The following is a 17,797-nucleotide window of genomic DNA, read 5'->3' as shown; positions in this document are numbered from 1 at the left end:
TGGTGGAAGCCCACAGGTGTGTGGTTTCAAATGCCTTCAAGGTGCTTCATGCCCAAGTCTTCCAGAAATGTTACACTTCATAACCATCCTCTTCCAGCAAGATTTATGCTGTGTTTTGAGTATTTCTGATACTCTGGGGTCTGAGTGCCAGAAACCTCTACTTATCAGTCTCAGTCACTGGCCAGGTTGCTCCGGTCAGGGATCATACATAAATCCATTTGTGCACAGGCCATTTTTTATTCTATACAAAATACTAAAAGCAGGTGTGATTTCAGTCTGTTTCCTCTGAAAAGGAATTACAGAATCACAGAATATGCTGAGCTGGAAGGGACACACCAGGATCACTGAGTCCAGCTCCTGGCCCTGCACAGCACTACCAAGAGTCACGTCATGTGCCCAAGAGTATTGGTTCAACAGAATAAAGATTCATCCACAACATAAACCTGCTTCTTCAAGACTATCAATAAGGAAAAAACAAGAACAAGTTTTAATGACATGTTTATATAAAAGAAATCAGCATCCTTTCACCATGATATGTCTACAACAGAAAGTACAGCACAGATGTGAGATACATCCCACATATTCCTTGAAGAGGGGTTACAAATTCACAAAAACATAATATATTGCTATGCAAGTGCTTATTAAAAGCAATAAAAAGAACAGAACAAACAATTTATGCTCTACAAGTCTGAGATTTGGTGTTTACTGCTGGAAATTGCTTTACACAGTGTCAGAATTTAAAGCTTTTACCCTGCAAAAGAATTACTGGGCACAGTTGCAGCTCATGCATGGAGCTGCTCAGTCAGCCACAGGTCAACCTGCAGGAGAAGTCCTTTTGGAACTGGGGAGTGAGAAGGCTTCTAGCCTAAATATAGCAAAATTAACACAAGGATGTGAGGATGGAGATTTCTTGGTCCATCAGTTCTCTCAAAGATTATTCTTAAGCTTACTTTGCTCTGATAAGAACTTAAATTCTAACAGAGTCACTGTTTGATCTACAGTATGAAGCCACGAGGGCTCCAAAATGTGTCTTTGCCTTTTCTGGGAAGGACATAAAGGTATTATTTCCATGTTTGTCCCGTTGGCAACTCCTGACACTATGCTGGTTATTACTTACACAAACAGAAATCTGCAGCCAATCAAAATAATATGGTTGGCAAAGAATCTGGGCAAACTTTAATAGCTATGGTTCTTCAACATAAAAAGGATAAAAGTGGAATAATAATTTTTGGCAGGGGAAGCGGGGAATTTTTAAAATTCTGATTGTTTTCCTATGAGAATAGTGTTAGTGAAGTCTAACTTGAAACATGTTGTTCTGGTTTCATGAATTCTCATTGAGTAAGATTCTGCTGGACCCACTGAGTTACACTCAACTTATTTCCACTCCAGCTGAAGTTATCTGGAATACACAAGGTAAGAGAGGGGGATTTGGCACAGAAACTGCATGGCTGAAATAATTCTAATGTCTTTCTGAAAGGAGTTATCTGCACATGCAAGTGTGTTGCAGAGGAATTCACAGAGCACTCTCTTCAAGAAAGTGTAATTAACTTCAGCCTCCTGGGAAACTGGGAGCCAAGAAAGGCCTTCACAAACTGGAAGGTGGACATCAGTTTAACTATAAACTCCATTTTCACTGAAGTTTTCACTTTCATTTTCCACAAGCCCCAGTGCTATGGTCAGGACAGTATCACCCTGACACTCTTTCGCTGGAACCTGATGAAGCAAATAAGCAGAGTTATATTAATTTAGTAGTAGCTACAATCACTTGCCATAAAATTAATCTGTGGATGAGGCGATTTAGTAGATTTTTCATTAAAAAAGTCCATGCTGTCTAATAAAGTCTACTTTGTAGGTAAATTAGGTAAATGGGTTAATCTGTAGTAAGGGGCAGAATCAAAACATAATAACGACATCATAAGTAAACTTCCTTAATTAATAGTTAATAATGTGAAGTTGCGGCTCTCCTAGAAAACAAAAATCTGTAAACATTTTTTCTGCCTTGTGAAAAAAGTGAAGACTTCAGAAATAGAGAACCAAGACAAGACATTCCAAACTAGCCCAATCAAAATTCATATCTTAGTTTTTCTGAAATCTTTAATTCTGATTTTTACCTTTAAATGACTGTACTTTCTTTTGGAACAAAAAGTCATACTGAGCCCCAAATCAGAATGATCTGTTTGATGGCACTGAGGGGAACTTCTTTCTCCAAGGCAATATCATAAAGAAGCTAAGAAGTATTTTGAAGAAGGAATGAATAAAAAAGACTATTGCATATGAATGGCTTTGTATGAATTGGCAGTTTTTGATTTAAAAAAAGGTTTGCTGAAATATTTCCCAAGCAGATCTACTTGGTCCTCTAAATTCATTGGCACAGGTTCAGTATTTGTCTCCTAAAATATGTGTTTCATCATGTACCTAAAATTGTGACATTCTTTAAAAACACTTAATACAAAAATCTTTTATTTCCTTATACTACATATTTACAATTCTATTATCAAGGTACTGTGGAAAATGTAAACAAGTGTACACAGGCGTAAATAATATGGCTTGAGAAAAGTGTCCCCTTGGATTAGCTGCTCGAATCATGTATCAGTAAACAAAAAAAAAAAAAAAGAGAAAAACAGTACATTTGATATATTTTGCTGTTTGACAGCACTGTCAGGGTTTTATGCATTAGCTGCTGAGTAACCACACCAATCTCTGGGCATCTGTCCCTGAACTGGAATATCAGATGTCCTGGAATGGGGCCAGTGGAGGGTCACCAAGGTGAGAGGGGCTGTGCAGTTGGGTTGAGGAGAACAGGGTCTGCTCAGCCTTCAGAAGAGAAGGTACCACTGCTCAGTCAACTACCCCATGGGGGCTGTAGAGGAGATGAAGACAAACACTTCTTGGAGATCCACACTGAAAGGATGAGAAGCAGTGGACCAAACCTGAAACTTAGGAAATTCTGTTTGGAAAACAGGAAAAATAAAAAAAAAAAAAAAGCATGAAATCTTCACTAGGACAGTGGTGGTGGGATCTCCATCCTTGGAGATATTCAGAACTCAGCTGGGTGAATCTCTGAGCAACCCCATTTAACTCCGAAGGCGACCAGGCTTTGAAAGGAACCCTGGACTTCCAGAGGTCTCCTACAGCTTTACTCTCTCGATGATCCTACACAAAATCTTGAGCACAATGAGATATTTGTACTACTGTTGTAGTTTGGCTCTGCAGTAAATACATAGTTAAGATCAAAATATGTCAATTGCTCAACTTGAATTATTCTTCTCCAGTAGTTGCTTAGATTATATCTCGTTGTCTCATTTACCTTATCAGTTCCAGTACAGTGAAACTGCCCCAAATGCACATAATTGTAGGATCAGACCCAGGCCTTCACATCTCCAAAAGAACATTTAAAATGCCACAGCCCTACTGAAAGTCATACGCTTCTGACTAGTTTTGGAACAAGAATTTTGTCACATTTACACTGAATGAACTTTCCATCAACGTTTACAGAGCTCTACAGCAGAAATGACAAGGGATCAGCATCAATCACACTGATATTTTGGCTGAAAGCACAGTTGGTTAATTAATTTTGACACATTCACAAATATCTTTACTTTCAATAGCTATGAAGTGATGAATAACAACAATAAGACTTCCACAAAGCTTGAAAAAATACCTTCCAAACCAGTATTGCTTCCAGGAGATCACAGTTTGAATTAAACTGCCCGGTGAGCAAGTGCCACTTGCTTTGTCCTGGACAGTTAATGATTGCAGATGTGTTTAAGACCTGAGAAGAACTGTTACTTCACCTACTCATCCAACCAACTGGATCCTACTTCACCAACTCACCACTTACGCAACCACAAAAACAAAAGGTCTTAAAAAATCACAAATTACCATCAATTATTGTAATTTTGTCTCTTCTAAGACAAAAATCTGCTCTTGCAGCTCGTTATTGTGGGTGGATGGAGTGTGAACACAAGACCTGGGACTGCCCATATTTCCATGTCTACTGAGCCCATGGTCCTGATGCCCTTTCCTAAGTGCACTTTTGAAAGAGTTAGACTTGAGTGGTTACTGCATAGTTTTGTAACTTCTAAACTAAAGAGGTATAAAGAGGCACTCTGAAATCTTTCAGTCTGGTTAACTCAGGGTATTAAAATATAGAACATAAGTTCTTTATAACAACATAGTCCTGTATCAAAGAACAACCTGTCTAAAGAGACAAAATAGCACCAAAATGTCTTTGTTCCATGAAGGGACCAACAGCAGCTGTCAAATGGTATCAGGACTGTTTTAAGCTGAGTTCATTAAAAAAAAATTGTGCAGTACAATCATAAACCCCACAGAGATTATCTTTAAACATCTATCATTGTTCACTATCTGGTTTCTCCATCCAAGATAAAACCTCTTCTGCATTAGCAGGTACTGTTTGAGGAGATCTGCTGCCCAGTTTGACTTGACAAACCACTGAAACTCATCTGACACGATGTGAGAACGCAGAAAGCCAGGAGAGTCTGACAGATGACACCATGCTCTTTGGAAGATGGATTCAGACATAAGCAAGATACAGATGGAAACCTTCCAATCAGTCAGTCCACACTAGAACAGCAGTAGATGTTCTTAAATTAATTAAGAACTTCTTGGGGACTATGGTGGACTCTTCTTCAGCTGCAAGTTTAAAATTAGACTGCATGTTTCTCTAGAACACACAATGTTATTCAAAGAGGAATCAGTTTGGTGAATCCCACTAGTTTCTGTGCAGTGTGATTTTGCAGTGGATCTGTACCAGCTTCATAATCTGTGAAACACTCATTAAACGTGGTTGTCAGGAGGGTTTAGAAAGTTCCTGATATGTGGCGTGGCTCACTGAACATTGATGTGTTACACACTGCTTATCCTGATTCTCTCTGGAGTTGGTCTGATTAAAAACATGTCCAAGCTTTCAAGTGATGAATTATATTAATATCAGAAAGAATGTCCAGAGTAGATTAATGGAGGGGCAAGAGGCTAGAAATAAGTACATGAAACAGATTCAGCTTTTTAAAAGGATCCAACTACTAAATGGCCTCTGTAGTCTTCCATAAGAAGTGTGAATACTTCAGTACAATTCAAGCTGAATTGAATAACTGTTTTCATATCCAAATTCAAATACCGTCTGTGCATATAAAACAGTTCATTTATTAGTCCAAATGTTACTGTTGTAGAGCTCTTGGAAAAATACTCCCTTTTTCTTGAGTTTGTTCTTCATAAAAAGGAAGCTTTGCAGGGCCACCTAGAGAATTAAGTAGAAACACGGTTTCAGGTCTATATAACATAATACCAAAAGAGTATATAGATTATACAATTTACACTTAAATAATTCAATAAACGGTAGCCTTGAAAAGAAGGTAGGGGAAGTTACATCGTCCTCCTCACAGAGGCAGAGAGCAGGCAAAACACATCTCAGGTGGGAGGTTCCCAATGTGTTTCCTAAACTAAAGGAGGAATTGAGAGGAAACTTCCACTCAGTACTACACCTCATTAAGAGGAGATATCTAAATAATTGATCCTCTTGTCCAAACACTGACCACCACCACGGTCAACAAATGCTTTCTTCTACTAAAAAAGGCTGCACGCTCCCAGCCTGTGTTACCTTCTCTGCAGGTTGGCCCCATCCACGTGGCTGGGCAGGCGCAGTTCCCGTTGTATGGATTGCACTGGGATTTGCTGGCACATTGGCACCGCAGGGAGCAGTTGGGGCCATACCGGTCTGACCTGCATTCTGGAAGGACAGAAGTCTTTGGAAGACGTGGAACACTTCCTAGCAGTCTCCCTGTTCTCTGGGATCAGGAAGCTGCTTAGACACCTACATCTGTTAACATTAAAACATGACATTTTGGAAAGCACTGCAGCCTTCAAGTTTCGTCTGCCACATGGTCTGCCCAAACTGCAGCCCAGCTGTCCCGAAGAAGTTCCCAGAATGGAAATCATTACTGGTGTAAAAACAGGGGTTGACAGCCCAAGAGAAAACATCTTGGGATCTGCTCAGGAAAGTTACTGTCAGCATCCTGGATCCACACTATCTCCTGCCCTTCTCCTTCCTGCCCGGCTTGGCTGTCGGTGGGTGCCGGCCAAGAGCCTTCACTCACAGAATGTGTAATTGAAAATTAATCCATTTTATATACACTCTTATGTCTTGCTCCAAATTGCACAATTCTGCTGCCTCCTGGCAAATTAAACTCACAAAAAACCCACACTTCCAAATACAAATATGTTTCACACCATACCTGGTAAATCCTCACTGCAATTTTTTATGCATCAGAGGTACAGGTGTGAAGGGAAAGTGAGCAGCAGGTCACAGGGCAGGGTGTGAAGCATTCTGCAAACAATAGCCCTCTCTCTCTCACCTCGCTGGAAAACCCTGTGAGTACCCAGGGCATTTGCTTTCTCCCATGAGCACCCTGGGGTAAATAAAGCTCTGCTGAGACCCCCATCAGCTGCAGCCTCAGCACGTGGGAGAACTTGCCCCGTGTGCTCCGAGCTTGGCCTTTTCAATTAGGAAATGTTATGAGAAAAGGTCTCCTCAAACACCTCTGGACCTGATTTTAATTTATGTAATACCACATTTTCATGTTAATAACAATGTGTATTTAAGACATCTGTTTGAAAGTCTGCAATGTTAATTTACTACAAAAAAAGAACGCCCATAAAAGTCTGTTATATTCTCTCTCTCTCTTTTTTTTTTTTTTTAATTAACATTTTGCCTGTTTAATGGGTGCTTTACCAGAGTTCAAATTAAAATCAGGCCTTTTATCTTTATGGCTGCTGCACAGTCACAGCTGCTCACAGTTATATCACAGATGAACTGAGCCTAATTGAAAATAAAAATGCAAATAAAACCTACCCCATAACAGCTTTTCATGGATGGGGGCTACCCTAGCTGATTGGAGAAAAATAAAAGTGACTCGCAGAGTTTGCAAGAAGCAAAACCTCAGTTCCCATTTTTGGTGCTGAGCTTCCCCCTTGCGTTCCACTTCTGCCTAAAATTTCCTTGGAAAGGCCTGTGGATGCCCAGTGCTGTGTGGCCACAAGGATGGCTGATATTCCCCATTGGAGCAGCACTGCAGACTGGGTGGCTTCTTTCTCTGACCACAGGACAGTGTCCAGATGGAATCAAATAATTTTCCACTTTATTTTTGCAGGTTGCATTAGTGCTTAAGCTTCCAGCAATTACTTTTTGTTATTAATTGCCTGTTCAAAGCTGTTTCCTGCCCTATCCTAGGACAAAAGAAGAAATAATATTCCCCCAGTGTTTCAGGGGCTCTAGAGGGTTATGGTTCCTGGTGTGAAGCTCCATAGTAGCACATGGATGTTCACTCCTTTTATCTTGTTTGCCACAGCATCTGGATAACAAATCTCTTGCACTCAATTAAACCACTGCAATTCCTTTTACTCCTGTATTATCCTAAATTTACTCTATCATAATCATAGAATCACCAAAAGGTTTAGGTTGGAAAGGATCTTAAAGCTCATCTGGTTCCAGTCCCAGCCCCTTGCCATGGGCAGGGACACCTTCCACTAAACCAGGTTGCTCCAAGCCCCATCCAAACTAGCCTTGAACAAGGCACAGCTGCTGCAGCACCACTACCCTCATCCATAGGGATTCTCCCCTACTTCCAGGGAAAGCAAATCCTGAGTTGGACATACCTTTTCATTGGTCTGAAAAGGGTCACAAATTTCGGTATGAAAAAACACACAGAAATTGAGGCTCTTGGTGTCTATCTGCATCCTCTGGAGTCCTCCCCACTACCTTTGCAACACTTTTCGGTCTATTCTTCCCCAGTCCATGTTTTCCAGAACAAATGTCCATGTTTTCCACGCAAATGACATTTTACAGCTGACCCGCAAAAAGTTTTCCTATCAGTGTATCAATTTAAATATTGATTAAATCACGAGGTACAGCCCTGCTGATAAAGGTGTTGATAACCCATAAGAACAATTTGCTACAAACAATGTGATCTTGAACACCGGCAAAAGTCCTTCTACAGTTCTTAAATCAACAGGTCACAGTGGTTTAACTATTCACAGTCCAGCCCTCAAAAACATTATCCTTACCAAGGTCACATTTATCTCCAGTCTTCCCAGGTGGGCAAAGGCACTTCCCAGTCTCTGGATCACAAGGAGCATCTCCGCAGTCACACCGACGCTGGCACCTCTCACCAAACCAACCCCTGTCACAGGCTGATACCAAGAGAACTTTTTACATGCACATTTGAATGGCAAGATGTACATTAAAGCCAGAGGAGTTTTCCCAGGATGTCTCAGAGGAAAGCTCATAAACTCTCCGCTGAAGCCAGTGTAAATGCCAGCTTTAATGAAGAATTGAATGTAGTGGAATAGGCATAATATTTGTATGAGCTCCCCTTATGTCGGGTTTGTCTAATCTAACCTATCAAAGGTATCTGTAAATCTGTCTCAGAAATGTAACTGGCACTTATTTTCATTTTTAATTAGAACTCTCTAGAAGACTATTCCATAACACTCAACAGGTCTGACATGCACCTATTTAATAATCTTATTTGGAGCTTTAGAAGCAAATTTAGAATCAGTAAAAGGGACTTACTTTTAATAAATGACATGTGGAACTCATTGCTCCAAGACATCATGGAGACCAGGACTTTCACTGTATTAATCGGAACCAGATTAGTTAATTTCCAAGGGAATAAGAACACCCAGCTGTATAACAGGAAATCTGTCCCACTTTCAATGTTTCAGGATATTCACAAAGAAAATATGGAAGAAGTTGTTCTTAACAAACAAATATTTGAGTAATTACATGAGGCTTTTTGAGGTCTGTTTTGGCTCTGGTTTTTTGTTTGCTTTTTTCTCTCACATCAGAGGGGTACCAGTACCTTTTTCACAGTGGACACCGTGATACCCCAAAGGACAAATGCACTGTCCTGTCACTGCATCACAGCTCGCTCCATTTTTACAGGCACAGGGGTGAAGACAGCCCAGCCCATAAAATCCAAGGGGGCACCCTGAAAAATTAAAGTGAGGAAGGTCCTTGAAGAAAATCATACACCCCGTTAAAATCCTTTGTATTCTCAGCTATGTTCCCTGGGAGCCATCAAAAGTTACCCTTAACTCTAATAATGCCACGTGCTTTCAAACTTGTGCCACCCAGCATCAGAGACACGCAAGATCTGGAGGCAGCCAGGTGATCTGGGACACCCCAAAAATTTTAACTGAACCAGCAGGGTGTTTCTTGACTACTCTGAAGCCCCACCTCCCACCACAATTACGCCGGGGGCCCCACTTACTGTGCTCGCAGGAGTGCCCGTAGTAGCCCTGGGGGCACTGGCAGCACCCTGTGAACCTGTCACAGGTGCCATTGTGCTGGCACGAGCAGTCCAAGGTGCAGCCAGACCCATACTTCCCTGGGAGACATTCTGCTGGCAGGGCATGGACAGAAAAAGGGACAAACAAACAAAAAAAAAATCACTGACCTCACCTCAAAAATACTCATATGGGATAGCTTGTATTGCTGAGAAACAATGCCCAGAGGATAACTTGCAGACCCAAGAATATGTGTTATGAAGACACAGAGCTTCTGCCCAACTGTTATGCATTTACATACTTTGATGAAAAATTGTTTATATCATATAAATGTTTGAACAATAATTTCCTCGTACTTTTAATAGTCTGCCTTTTTTAATTTGTCTCTTCACATACTTGATGTTGAACCCATACCATGGGCTGTAAAGCCGTGTAGTGAATGGTATAAATGTTATCTTCTTTTTTTTTCTTTATCTACAGCAATATTTTCTTTTAGGCACTTAAAAAGTGCGAAAGAAAACATGAAGCTTTTCCTCCTCTGTGTTATCATTGGAGTTCACGCTATTCCAATTCCTAATAAAACCAGGAGAATCTTTTTCACACGTAGCAACAGCCTTTACATGTATAATGAGATATCTGCTTTCACAGTACCAAACACATCTCAAATTACTGAAAGCCAAGCCATGCAAAGGGGACTGTGCCAATATAATTAACCCCAGCATCATCTCTGAATAAGTTAACTTCCCACTGCTGTGATAATTTGAATCTGGGCAGACGAACTTAAACGAGCGTGGCCGTCCAAGTAATCAGATTCAGAACTCTGCAAATGCCAGACAAGATCTTTCAAAAACATTGTATCTAATCACTATTAAAAGGATGCCTGATTAGCTGTCTTTGATTTCCAGTCAAAACACACTCAAACCCACACTGCTGTGGAGATCAAGACTCGATTTTCCAATAATTTCACTCTCTGTCAAAAGATAAACAGTGAAGTTCTTTCTAGTGACACAACACACAGTCCCTTATACAACGTGTGCAAGTCTGCCCCCCATGCTCCACTCCTGAGATGTTTCATCTCTAAGATACACCCACGAGCCACGACTCCATGTGGTGACACCTGCATCACCCTGCTGAGCCTTGGCAACCCCAATGCAGCCTATGGGTGACTACAGGGATTTAGAGGAACAGACAGAGATGAACACAATTGGTCTGTGAAATGCCAGGTCAGCCAGCTACTGGTTAATTGCAAATTTTTTAGTGCCTGTCCATGGTGATCATTCACTGTGCACTGAATGCTCACAGTACTCACACTGTGAGTACCTCCATGTAGCATCTTTCCTTTTCTTCCTGCTTCTTCTCTGCACACACACATGCATGAATTGGGCTTCTGGGTCTTCTCAAGTGCAAAGTGAAACAATTATATCTCAGAATGCTGCTAAAAAGTGTCATTTCTATATAATACTTTTATATAGGGACACTGCCCTGTAAAGACCAGTGCGTGGTAAAGATACTTATGGAGTTTGAGGTGGACATTCTACAGGTGTCAGGGGCAGAAAGGTTGTAAGTAAGTTCCTAAGAACACATTGTGGAGCTTGAACCATGGCAGTTATGTTCTAGGGATGACATTTGTCTTGAATGTGAACTCAGAACTCGTGGTTTCCTGAACATTTAAGTCTGCAAATATGCAGGTATTTCATCTACAGAGAAACATGGGAAGGTAGAAAAGCAGAATTATTTTTGAGAGACAGACAGAAGGACAGATGTGGGAAGACTCTGGACTGGCAGGAGGGTTTTTGGAGTGAAAACTGAGCTTATTCTGTTAGTGTGCTTTGACTTGTGTAAGGGAGAGCTGTCACGGAGAAGCAAGGGTGAGAGATAGCAGGGCAGTGTCAACTGCTTTGGACAGAAGTTGTCAGAACATCTGTGAAAATACATGAGATGTTCAACTGCAGTCCAGTGTCAAATGGAAAAGAAGAACATAACAAGAGAGGAGGAAGACAGGCTTCTGCTGACTGAGGAGCAGCACATGGAAGAAGGCACAAAACAACATTCCCATGAGCAAAACAATTCCAAAGTAGGACAGCAGAAGGAGTCTCTACAAAGGAATTTATGAGAGTTACAAGTAGAACTCACAAGGTTACTGTCTCTGAGAAATGACTTGAAGCTCTAACTAGGGGAAGTTTCGTGTAAGAGAAGCTACAGAGGGGAATGCAGCAGTGATGTAGCCTACTTAAGCAAAAACTGTCTGTCCCCTTTTGTGGCTGCCTGGGGACACTTCAAACCTCTTCTTGAATGTACAAGTCCACTGGCATCAAAGCAGAAAATCACCTTTCTCACAGGATCTTCCTGTCCAGCCCAGCCCGCAGGTGCAGTTGCCATCCACCTGGTCACAGATGCCACCGTTCTGACAGGTACATGTCAGGTGGCAGCTGGGGCCATACTGTCCCTGGGGACACACTACAGAGAATTAACAAAGTTTGTAAAGAAAAATAAATTAGCATTCAAAAAAAAAAAAAAAAAAAGAATGAAGGTGATAGGGAATAAATACAAACACATGCTCCCCACAGAGTATCCCAAGTTACTGGTGTCTCCCAAGCATGGCCAGACACCACTCCATGACTGTTATCAGTTTCATCCAAACACTTTGTCTTGCCATATCTCCTCAGCCCCGTGGAGATCCCAGTGCCCTGGTACTGAGGGTGGCAGAGCGAAGCGGGGAGATGTGGCAGGATAAGGAAGGGTGATGGAGCAGAGAGGGACAGAGCTGAGTACACCGGACTGCGACACTGACATTATCAAGCAAAGGCACTGGGAATGCAGCTACAAACAATGTTTGGTGCTGGCTTTTGTTTGCTGGGTGTTTTAAGTGTGTCACCACTGACGAGGTGACCTCGGGTCCCGCTTTGTTACCTTGCTGACAGCCAGGTCCCATTTGGCCAGGGGGACAGGAGCACTTGCCAGTCCGTGGGTCACACTGACCTTTACCACAGGCACAGAACTGGGCGCAGTCCTTCCCATATCGGTTTTCAGGGCAAGCTGAAGGAAACACAGGCTTTTGTTAAACATCCTGATGCCAGTTTTCATCTTTAACATAGGCAGGATCTTATAGGTAGAGTTGGCTTCATTTTTATTCCACCTAATGTGCTTCAAAGCAACAGCTATGAAACGAAAACCCATCCAAAGACATGACTGCTTCATCCTCTGAGACTTTACCTGAAGTTATAAATATAATCTGTGGTTTCACATGGAGTATTTTAAAGATTTCCTACTAAAATGTGAGTGTACAACTGAAATATCACTTGCTCATCCTTCCAGCTTAAAACATCTTTCCGTCTTTAATATTGATGCTGTCCTATACCGAGAACAAAGCTATAGGCTCCTAAACGTTCAAACATTGCCTTTCTGTGAATAAGCTGAAGAGAACTTCACAGAGATCAGAGCTTTGGAAACAGGACAGAAATTCAGCCACGTCATTTAGCTCTGAAACACAGAAGTAACAGCAAAGTTGCCATGGAGTCTTTACCAGTTTTGCCACGACAAAACTTGATCTTTTTCCCATTTATTGAAACTAATGGCACCATAGTGTGAAGCAAAATATTGAGATAATTTCTCAACCTCAAAATTTTGGACAGGAAGAAGGAACTTGAGCAACTCATGCTGAGCTGGCTCTAGAAATACATTTGGGCAAGCAGGTTGTAATCCTGAGATGAGTGTCCTTGCTCCTACGCGCGCGGAAGAGAGGGAAAATATTTTGCAAGAGATTTTTTTACAAAGCTGGAATCCTGATTTACAATTCAAGGAAGAGGTAGCTGGGATCTGTCTGTTTTTCTACTGACAAGCTCTTATGCAAATTATTCTCTGTGCTGTGTTTTGACAGAGGCAGAACACGAATGTTGGCTTACTTTTACTGCAGTCGGCTCCAATGAACCCGGGCGCGCAATCACACGTTCCCGACGCGGGGTCGCAGTGGCCTCCGTTCATGCATTTACAGGGATTTTGGCAGTTTGAACCATAAGTACCTTTTGGACACCCTGTTTGAAAACAAAAAAAAAAAAACAATCATCAATTAGGCTACGTTGCTACTGGGCCTGCTGCTTTTCACGCCATAAACACTTTTTTTGCTTACAACTGAAATTAGATTTTTATTTTCTAAGTCTAGTCACTTCTAGAGGGCCAGGAGCAGGCCTTGGTGAGCAGATGGCTGCCTGGGGTAGCATGGTCCTTGGGGCAGCACTGACTTAGAATGTCAAACCCCTGGAAAGCTGGACCAAGTGCTGCTGCTTAGCCTGGTCTGACTGCTCCTGGCTCTGTGCTCCTTCCATTCCCCATATGTGACTGTAGAAAGACAAGCAAGTCCAGTTCTAGAGAGGTTTTCCTCTGGGATTTATGTTCCAAATAAACCTGTTCCCTCTTTCCCTCCTACAGAGAAGGAAAGATGGGGCCCTGCTCCCCCTTCCTTTGGGCAGCAGCAGCCTGGTTTGCCAGAGATGGCAAGAAGCGGTGAGCCATCTCCGTGTCTTTTAGCAGCCATTTTATGGATACTGGGGCAGGTCATGTCTTTCAAAAATGTAAAAGTTGGGGGAAGTTTGTTTTCTCTATTATCTACTGATTCCCTGCAAAATGGAGCTGGCATTGTAAGTGGTTGCCCAGAGAAACTGTGGATTCTCTGTCCCAGGCAGTGTTCAAGGACAGGTTGGATGGGGCTCTGAGCAACCTGTTCTAGTGGAAGGTGTCCCTACCTAAGGTGGGGCATTGTCCCTTCCAACCCTATGGATGGAAGACTATGAAAACCTGCACATGACAGTAACGTGGAATTTCAGAAGAGACCTTCTCAGGAGATAGACACAGGAAAAAGATGGTTTAAATGCAAAGTCAGAAAATTCCCTGAGGAAAAAACCAAAGCAGCTGTATTTCCTAAAAACCAGGGGGATCATTAGACCTGGATGGATTGTTGAGACAGCGTTACATGGCAACAAGCTGTCATGAAGAGGTTTTCCAGGTGCTAGTGACTATTTCTGGTTTCTTTCTGGACAGCTAACGTGGAAGGAGAAATGAATAAAAGATCAGGGAGATCTGAATGCATCTGCCATGCTTAGCTTATGTCTTCAAGATGCTCTTTAGAGCAATGAAGGTTGGAACTGAGGGAAAGAGCTGGGCAGAGCTGCTGGGTACGTGCCTCTGTCTGTCACCACTGAACCTCCAGTGTGCCACCAGTGAACTCCAGCAATGCAAGTTATTCTCCTAATTTTCCAGTGTACTGGAAGAGAAAGTACCTGGTACTTTAAGAGCAGCATGATCATCATCAAACAGTTCCACTAGTGCTGCTACACCTAAATGTCATTTCTTTGCTCGCTCCTTCCTTCTCTTCCCTGGCAAAAGGAAAGTCTATGGCTACTTTGGAAATCTGGTTGAATATATATTCGTACACGTATCCAAGCAACAGATCCCTTGCAATCTGTGCATAAATAACTTCATGTATTTTCTCTTTCCTGAAGACATGAAAACATGGCCTGAGCGGCTGGAGAAATCTCTGGATTTTCTGAACTATTCAATAGCAAGGGAGAGCTTATGGGGAAGCTTTGAAGGGGTGCCTCTTACAATAAGACTGAACATTGGCTTCTGCTCAAACCAGCATAGCAGATCATCAGGACTAAACAGATACACACTTTTATAACATGCAGATACTCTCCCCAGCCCTTCTCAACCATGAACTCTTCTCAGTGAATACTTTGTCATCAGTGTTTCTGTCTGTCAGCACACAAATTCATGTGCAAACCCTGACATCAAGGAGTGAGCTCTGCAGCATCTAATTCATTCCCACCAAAACATGAAGTTAAGGACACACCCAGATTCTATGATTTAATTGGACTCCACATGAGTTTCTCTTTCCCTCTTCCCTTTCTTTTTGGTATCATTTGGCTTTCCTCTTTTTCTTTAATTCTGTTTCCCACACTCCCAAACACATTGCTTCTCCTTGGCAAAGCTTTCAGAGCTGTTCCTCAGCTCAAGGCCAGTGATAGATGCTCCATCACTGAAAGGGATGCAGTAATTCAACACTCCCCCACAGCCCCTTACCAATTTATTTACTCTTGCAGCACCATCTGTATTTCAGTTCAAGAAGGAGCAGCACAAGCAGGTCAAGCTCAGCCACTGCAACGTGCACATATTTATTAACAAGGCCACCTCATCTGTTACTACTTTGCAGAAGACTTTCAGTGGGGGCAATTTGCAAACAGTGGGGGCAATTTTACACTGTGTTCTACCATTTCAGTAGGCTCTGCTCTTCTAAAGAGGGTTATCCTCTCACTGCCATATGTCTTTATGTCTTTATCTCATAGAGACATTTTCAAATTCAATGGTTTCCTGTGCTTCTGACTTATGTTCTTCTGCTAACAAAAGAGTGGCAGCCAGATTTCCACCTCATTTCCCAGTTTTTTTCCTTCTGGTTTGAGTTGGTTTGCCATGACCAAGAGCTCCTAAATCTTTTCATACCAGTGGCACACTCTGAGACTTTTCTGACCAATGTTATTAACTGCATTGTCAAATAATCCCTTCTGACACATCCTGTTACCTGCAGCCTAGAGGTGAAGCTGGTGAGGTCTTTCTGGCTCTGGGTGTCCCCAGCCCAGTCAATGTCACCACTTACTGCTTTTTATTCACTTCACCCAAGCAGATCTTCCCATTTATCAAGTTATGGACAAGTGATGGGAACCTTATTGCTAATTTGTCTGCTTCCTCTGGATCCTGCCAAGAGACTGTTTCAGCTCTTCACTCCAGAATTTGAGAACATGAAAGCCTCGTTGCTCTTGGCTCCTGGAAATTTGACTTCCCAGCCAACTACACCTTTTATAGATACTTTCTTCAACCTTTTTTCACAGTACTATAAATATAGCAATAGTTGCCAGAAACTGTTTCCAGCAGCATCCAACCACATGTTGACTGGACTGAAGCCCATTTCACGTGTTTGGGAGCGGCTCCCTGTGCTGGTTTTAATATTCTATTGAAAGCTTCTTCATCCTGGAGCAGCCCCAGTTCTCCCTGTAGTGAGGACAGCAGGAACATGGAGTATTCCCACCAAAGTCACGCTAGCTATCCTTGGTTTTCAGTCAGTCACTTTAGAATCAGGCCCACAATCTCTCCCTTCACTGATCACAATCTAAAAATAACTCACAATTAAATGTTTTCCTTCTATTTTTGTGTCTGTCTATGCAATGCTCAGAGTTGTACAGGGGAGAATAGGAGGTTCTCTCTTCATGAACCTCCACCATTTCATTATTTCTCCAGTAAACGTTTAACAAGTCTGTATTTAAGTGAGAATTTTCTGTGCAAGACACTGTGCAGTTTTGGAATCTCAGAGAGCACAACACCATGAAGTCTCTTGTCTCATGCTCTATAGTTTTAATCCCAGCTACATAGAAATCCATGGCTAAATTCCCTCTGAATGCAGCAAAACACAGATTTCATTTTGTAATTAATCTTTTTATGTATTTTATATCAGAACTTCAGTGTCATTGTTAACGTTTTCAATTTTAAAATTCTTAAATAAAATCTTAAGGACTAAAGCAAGTTTGAAGACATTTACCATAATTTATAATTTAGATTTAGTGCTACACAAACAGGTAATGAGTCCTGAGGGATTGCTACATAAAAGTAATAGGCAGACCATGATTAAGTCTTTTAAAATGATACCGTTAAATAGTTGATCTCCACTACTGCTCTAACATTTATTATAATCTAATGTATAATGGATCCAGATGGCTCCAGCCTCAATGTTGAAGGCCAGACTTCGATCTCACTTACAGCAAAAACTGATGTACAAAGGAAGATTGAATCAATCTTTTCTATTTTATTTATAATTTATATTTTAAAGAATAGCTTGTGATGACATGATGGTACCACAAAAGCCAACATCTAAAATGAGTCTCTTTCCTGCTTCTACTCAAGGAATAAAGAACAGGTTTAACCCTTACTAGAGCTGCACATGTTACAGCTGGCTTTTGTATACAAACTGTCACCGAAAAAAGCAATTAAACCAGGGCCACACTGAATTCCTAAGAAAGGAAAATCAGTGTTCACCAAAAAGAGGAAGGCTGAGCTCGAAAGACAACAGCTTTTTTTTCCCCTTTATTTTTTTTCCCCCTTCAAAATGAGACTATTACAAGCCATGGAGTAAAACCAAAATTAAAGTTGTAAATAAAAAGGTAATTAACTGTCTCCTTTATTGGCTACTTTGGTATGTGTTTCTTATCAGCCGCCACATTCCAGCAGAAACAACTTTACAGATGTCCTAAAATACCGGCATGAGGCGTGTGGATCTGGGAATATTTTTTATGATGGAGCACTGGGCCAGTTGGCATTTTGTCCTCTACACTAGTCACCATTTTTCAATCCAGAGTAACAGTTGGTTTAATTTGATTGTTCCTCAGAAGGCCCAACAATTGAAGGGACTTTATGAATCACTCAGATTTATTGCCAATTTCAGCTTGTTGTT

At 41.6% G+C, this 17,797-nt stretch overlaps 1 protein-coding gene across 1 annotated transcript in view; it reads right to left on the bottom strand.

The window, feature by feature from the left end:
- Positions 1 to 203: 203 nt before the first annotated feature.
- Positions 204 to 17,797, bottom strand: part of LOC127468591 (multiple epidermal growth factor-like domains protein 6) — a 194,387-nt gene continuing 176,793 nt past the window's right edge. The window contains exons 31-38 of the mRNA XM_051781912.1: positions 13,209 to 13,337; positions 12,217 to 12,342; positions 11,635 to 11,763; positions 9,291 to 9,419; positions 8,880 to 9,008; positions 8,083 to 8,208; positions 5,621 to 5,749; positions 204 to 5,260 (exon numbers count right to left, since the gene is read on the bottom strand). Coding sequence (XP_051637872.1) covers positions 5,181 to 5,260; positions 5,621 to 5,749; positions 8,083 to 8,208; positions 8,880 to 9,008; positions 9,291 to 9,419; positions 11,635 to 11,763; positions 12,217 to 12,342; positions 13,209 to 13,337 — 977 coding nt within the window. The 3' untranslated portion in view covers positions 204 to 5,180. The remainder of the gene's footprint in view (positions 5,261 to 5,620; positions 5,750 to 8,082; positions 8,209 to 8,879; positions 9,009 to 9,290; positions 9,420 to 11,634; positions 11,764 to 12,216; positions 12,343 to 13,208; positions 13,338 to 17,797) is intronic.

This window comes from Manacus candei, unplaced genomic scaffold, assembly GCF_025592945.1.
Source record: "Manacus candei isolate 608988 ecotype Guabito, Panama unplaced genomic scaffold, ASM2559294v1 h1tg000015l, whole genome shotgun sequence".
Classification (NCBI taxonomy): Eukaryota; Metazoa; Chordata; class Aves; order Passeriformes; family Pipridae; genus Manacus; species Manacus candei.
This window is presented reverse-complemented; position numbering and strand designations above follow the sequence as displayed.